The sequence below is a fragment of the Vollenhovia emeryi genome, unplaced genomic scaffold (genome assembly GCF_000949405.1).
Source record: "Vollenhovia emeryi isolate VEMERY1.0 unplaced genomic scaffold, V.emery_V1.0 DF939128.1, whole genome shotgun sequence".
NCBI classification, from domain to species: Eukaryota; Metazoa; Arthropoda; class Insecta; order Hymenoptera; family Formicidae; genus Vollenhovia; species Vollenhovia emeryi.
In genome coordinates, this window is record NW_011967238.1 from 2,016,925 (window position 1) to 2,023,095 (window position 6,171).

Genomic DNA, 6,171 nt, shown 5'->3' on the forward strand with positions numbered 1-6,171 from the left:
ACGTCCTTCAGACACGCATGCTCTCTGAATTGTTTCCTATTGCTGCACTGGTCAATTAGTGCAGTAAGCTAGAATGAGAAAAAATATACTTGTCCTGCTCTAATTTAGTTCGCCAGTGTAGCAACAGAAAACAAGCCTAATAATTAACAAAGATTTTCAAGTGCGTAATAATTTGAAATAATAAAACTTGAGACGTAAGAGAAGCGACCAATCGCGGCCGAGAACGTCGGCAGCCATTTTAAAACTTGGGCGACGCTGTCGCTGACTCGCTGTCGCGTAAACGCATAGTGTTTAGGTGTGATTTGTATTTATTAATGTAATTGAAATAATATTGTACCGTGCACAACTCTAATAATGAGTGAAAAGCGTGAACACGAAGGCAGTGACGCAGAAGATGACTGGATCGGGCCGTTACCTTCGGAAGCTGCGCCGCAAAAGAAACAACGAGGTTAACTGACGAAATTTAACCTCTTATTAATTTCCCGTTAATATAACGCTGTTCAAAGCTCGTGTATCTATTCTCGCACTTTTTTACCTCCTCACTTATCGTGCATATGACGTAATTACTTTCCAATTGCCTGTTTCAAATAAATGTAAACGTAATGTTTCTCTACTCCGTGGAGGGGAGTTGATTTCCTGAAACTTTGATTTTTCTATTTTCCCCGCTTGTAACACCTTTTGATAAAAGAATTTACGTTCCTCTAGTGAGCTACGTACACGTTTTAATTATTTCCTTTAATTTTATAGTCTTGGAGTATGAACAAGTTTACATAGACAACTTGCCATCCTGTGAATGTTACGAGAAGTCATACATGCACAGGGATGTCATTACCAATATTTTAGTAACAAAGTGAGTATCTTAGAAATAATAATTACAACAATACGTAGCAGTTTTCCTTTCCGAACAGCCTATCAGTTAAATTTACCTGCGCAGATCCAATTTTGTGATAACCGCCAGTTGCGACGGTCACGTGAAATTTTGGAAAAAGCAGGAGGAACTAATAGAATTCGTAAAGCACTTTCGAGCGCATTTAATGGCGATACAGTCAATGTCTGCCAGCTGCAATGGTGTTCACGTCTGTTCAATCAGCATAGATAAAACTATGAAAATATTCGACGTTATTAATTTTGGTAAGTACAGGAGCTCGCACGGGGCTCTTTCTTAAAATATTTAGAGGATATATTTTATTTGTTCTGTCCTGTATGTTATTTAAGATATGATAAACATGATAAAGTTGGACTTTGTGCCGTTTTGCGCCGAATGGGTTTACTCAGCTGGCGATGCCATATCCGCTGTGGCAGTGTCTTCGCAAGACTCGAATAAAATATATATCTATGACGGTCAGGGCACAAGTACACCTTTACACGTGTTCGAGAAGCTGCATACTAAACCTGTTGTCATTATGAAAGTAAGTTAGACTGTAATGGCAGATGCAAAGAGGAGTATCGATACGCGTTGGTAAAGATAAGAAGAAATTAACATATCTTTTCTCCCGCAGTATAATCCAGTGTACGAGACGTGCATCTCCGTTGATAAAGCCGGTATATTAGAGTACTGGACAGGCCCGAAAACGAAGTACAGGTTTCCCAGATGCACATCGTTCGAGTCGAAGTTGGATACCGATCTGTTCGAGTTCGCCAAAAATAAGACTTACCCGTGTGGCTTAGCGATATCGCCCGACGGCAAACGGTTTGCGTCTCTTAGCGGAGACAGAAAAGTTAGGGTTTTTAACTTCCAGACGGGTAAGCTGTATAGAATATTTGACGAGACGCTGCAGAGATTTAGCGAATTGCAGCAGACTGTACAGCAACTTCCAAACATGGAGTTCGGACGCAGGTGAGGTAGTTGCGTGTAATCGGAGACAAACTCGTGGTTCTCATTTCTCCAGCAAGTGTTATATTAATTCTATTATTATTGTAGAATGGCAGTCGAGAGAGAGCTGGATAAAACCGAGACAAATTTGGGAAATATTCTTTTTGACGAATCGGGTTATATTATTCTATATCCCACCATGCTGGGTGTAAAAATGGTGAATCTTTATACAAATCGTTGCATTAAGATCATGGGCAAGCCGGAGAACATACGACCAATGCGGCTAGCATTGTTCCAGGTATGCAATAAAAGTCGGATAACTAAAGCTCGAAGGAGCAACGTTCAAGTGCATAATTCAATAATTCAACGTAGGGCAAAGCGAGAAAGACCACTGCCGCGTTGACCGTTGAGATGGAGGCTTCTGAGAATCCCACGATGGAGCTGAATCGGCCGGATCCGACATTGTTTTGCACGGCTCACAAAAAGAATCGGTTCTACATGTTCACGAGACGAGAGCCGGAGGATACGAAGAGTCAGGAATGCGACCGCGACGTGTTCAACGAGAAGCCCTCTAAGGAGGACATCATATCTTCTACGGAGGCTACAAACATGCAAAAGATATACGACACGGCGATAATTCACACGGCGCTTGGTGACGTCCATGTAAATCTCTTCGGCAAGGAGGTCCCTAGAACGGTGGAGAACTTCTGCGTGCACGCGAAAAATGGCTACTTCAATGGCCACATATTTCATAGAGTTATCAAAGGCTTCATGATACAAACGGGAGATCCCACTGGTACCGGCACTGGTGGTGAGAGCATATGGGGAGGCGAGTTTGACGACGAATTCAAGCCGAATCTGAAGCACGACAGACCGTATACTCTGAGCATGGCGAACGCAGGACCAAATACGAATGGCAGTCAATTTTTCATTACATTGACGCCGACGGTGAGTATAAATTCTTCGTTTAAAGTTCCCCAGAAATGTATGTCCGCGAGATTTCATCTAACATAAATATCTCATTCGTTTTTTAGCCCTGGTTAGATAACAAGCATACCGTATTCGGCCGAGTTCACAAAGGAATGGAGGTCGTGCAGAATATCAGTCAAGTGAAGACAAATCCGAAAACTGATAAGCCTTACGACGATATACGAATAGTTAGCGTGACTGTTAAATAATTTTATATAATAAAAATCGAGATACATTTGTATAAAATATATCAATACACTTCCCTTTCTCAGTCATCTCATGATCCGTACCATTGTTGGTGTGCACTCACTTCTGCGCCATTTGATATAATAATCCTCTGACGAAATTATATCCTCCCGTAGCGCAGGTGAATAAATTAACGCTGAACAAATTGTAATTCTTTGGTATGATAACCAGTGAGTATCTAGAATTATGTCGATTCAGATGAATCAGGACGATCAATCTTTTACAATAAATGTCAAAATCTCAAGAGATATCTGTATACCTAGACCATATGGCACCTGTAACCATAAGACTCGCAGTTTGGCTGAGAGATACCATATCCGCGGGTCGTTTGACGTCTCCTATACCTGCTATAACCAGGCCCCACTTAAACGTTGGCGCCCAGAAGAATACAGTAGTCGGACCTAACAATTTTTTTTCGAGTCATTTTTTAATTCAGCGATCTCTTTCTCAGGAAAATTTTAATTGGACCATACCTGCAGGATGCAAAAACGCGGTGCGGAATCTCCCAGGTAGAGCCGAAGCGATCTTCAACATTAATCTTTGATAAGTACTGATTTTTCCAGGTAATGCCATAATTTTGCTTTATAGAATTACTCTGCCAAAGCGGAAAAATATATTTTACAATATAAAAATTATATGAAATCATAATATAGTCTGTAAAAAAGATGTAGATAACAGCTATAATCTCACATACATACATATATCTCGCATTTTAGTAGTGACTTCATTCAGTAAGGTATACTGGGTACCATAAATGTTTTAACCACTCACGCGTTATTATATTTACGGATTATACGTATAATTATTTGTGAAGACGAAGAATTGCCTAAGATAATATTTAATTAATATGCTAATAATTTTTTATTTTTTTAGTAGCAAGATATTTTCGCTTTGATTGAACATTTCGCTTTGATTGAACATTTTGATAGAAAATATGAAATATTTCATAAAATATACATTTTTAATTATCTTGCTTTAATAAACTTTTATGCATAGAATAGTGATATCAATCGATTGATGTAAAGAAAACATAATTGCGTTTAAAAAGCAATTGCACGTTGCTGATGACTTTGAATGTACTCAGAATTAATACACTTTCATCAAACCCAAGATACTATATTGCATTGTAAAACGAATCGAAGCCAGTGTGTTTGACCAAATTATTCCTATGTAACAATCGCATTTCATACGCTGAGCATTTGATTTTATTTACTCCCGCAGGGATAACTGATCCGCCACAGTTATTTGAGTTTAGCGAACTCACGGACCCGAGCTCATTACATTGCGGGCACTCACATACATTTATACATTACATACACCCATATACACGCGGTTTATAAGCCGTACTGTTAATATTTTTTTAACAAAAGTAGAAAATCAGTATATGAAATTTTAACGCTGAGTTTCGTAAATAAGAATTCATGAAGAAGCAAAAATGAAAGAACACGAAAAGAAGAGGAGACCAAGGAGGAGAAGGCAGCGAGACATCAAACATAACAGCGGAATAAATATACGGTGAATATTTCATTATTTATTTATTATTTTCGTATCACATACGACACGGAATTAATTGCATAACTTTCGTGACAGTCTAGGCACTAATGTCTTCCCGTATGAATCTAGGCACATATAGAATACATATACATTTTCCATGTATAAGCAAAATATATAAATGTGTTGATGTATCCACACATTCATAGGGGAAAGTTCTGTGTTGCTTAGTATACACTAGGAATCACTGATGCCTTCTCACATAAATGTGTGCACATATCAACGCATTTATACATTTTGCATATACATACATGAAAAATGTATATGTCTTCTACTTGTTTCTAAATTCATATGGGAAGGCATCAGTTCCTAGTGTACATACATACATACATACAAGCGCAGTTTTATGTCGACAAAATTATCTGTCATAAAGATTTGCCCCGGAATGTGATTAAAAGTTAGATACAATTAAATCTCGATAAAATAAAAAGACAAATAAAATGTCGATAAAAATAAGAGACTTGTCTTGCAAGAAGAAATCGAGGCAATGCTGGAACGACATGGAAGAACTTAAGTATCTGATATGTGCTATTGACAATTTGTACGTGCAGTTTAATTTAGGAAATCTTAATGAGTCTTAACGTTCAAAACTACCGCGTATTCTTTATGCGGTAGAAGAGGAACGCTTAATTGTTAGTTTGTGCTGAACGACACATCAGCCGCTCTAATTTCAAAGCGTTATAATATTTATAGCAAATGCCCAAGCGTTCCATCATCGCCATCGTGCAGCATAATTTTACCTCCGAGAATTGAAGAAATTCCTTGCAAGATTTCACCCCGGAGACCGCCTTGCGTTCCGCCACCTCGATGTTGCCCGATAACACCTGGACCTTGTTGCCCCTGGCTCTTGCCACCCCCTATATGTCCAGCAACATTACCGCAACCACCGAATCCATACTGCGATTCTTGCCACCCTTATAGTCCACTACCGTGTTATTCAAGCGAATAAAAGGACATAGAAACTTCAAAAGGGAAGAAAGCACACGGAATTAACACATTGATTGCCATGTCTTTTAAATGGCATTCAATCTTATGAAAATTCTCAGAAAGCCAAACACGTTTTCCTCTCATAATTCTTTCGTAATTTATTTTCTTTTAATACAAAGTTGAATTTTATATTAAAATACTAATAGAGTCCGTCATGTTTTTTGGAGTAAAAATTAAACTATAGATAGAAAACATGTTTTTAACTTCCTAGAAATTTTTCATGAAATTATACGTCGTTCACGAATGACGTAGCAATCAACGTGTATTTATTTTAATTTATGCACTATTTATCATTTTGGGATAAGCAACGGTAAGAGAGACCAAAGAGAAAATCCTTTTCTTGGCAGAAATGAAAGAAAGAAATTTATTACAAATCCATATAAAACATTCACATTTTACTCGATTTTAACGGAAAATCCGTACATACAGCCGACAGAATCTAATCAAAATGTCGGATATCTTTTTCCTTTTCTCTTTTCGGGAAAATGAGGTCAATGCAGCCACAACGGTACACTCTATTTCGACATCATAAAATCCCGATAGTTGCGCCTTTCGCAGGGTTGTATGATATGTACCAAATAAAAGCATCACCGCCGTTTCTTGTG

General features: G+C 38.2%; 2 protein-coding genes across 2 annotated transcripts; one reads left to right on the forward strand and one right to left on the reverse strand.

Annotated features, from left to right (window-relative positions):
- Positions 1–249: 249 nt before the first annotated feature.
- On the forward strand, positions 250–3,023 carry LOC105568629 (peptidylprolyl isomerase domain and WD repeat-containing protein 1). Its single transcript, XM_012024447.1, has 8 exons — positions 250–448; positions 748–850; positions 935–1,131; positions 1,216–1,409; positions 1,500–1,837; positions 1,922–2,111; positions 2,186–2,761; positions 2,848–3,023. Exons 1-8 carry the CDS (start codon positions 355–357, stop codon positions 2,989–2,991), a joined length of 1,836 nt encoding a protein of 611 aa, XP_011879837.1. The 5' UTR covers positions 250–354; the 3' UTR covers positions 2,992–3,023.
- Positions 2,998–3,661, reverse strand: LOC105568627 (mitochondrial pyruvate carrier 2-like). The gene is made up of 3 exons (XM_012024446.1): positions 3,502–3,661; positions 3,288–3,429; positions 2,998–3,206 (listed from the first exon to the last, which is right to left on the reverse strand). Exons 1-3 carry the CDS (start codon positions 3,599–3,601, stop codon positions 3,089–3,091), a joined length of 360 nt encoding a protein of 119 aa, XP_011879836.1. The 5' UTR covers positions 3,602–3,661; the 3' UTR covers positions 2,998–3,088.
- Between the last annotated feature and the right edge of the window lie 2,510 nt (positions 3,662–6,171).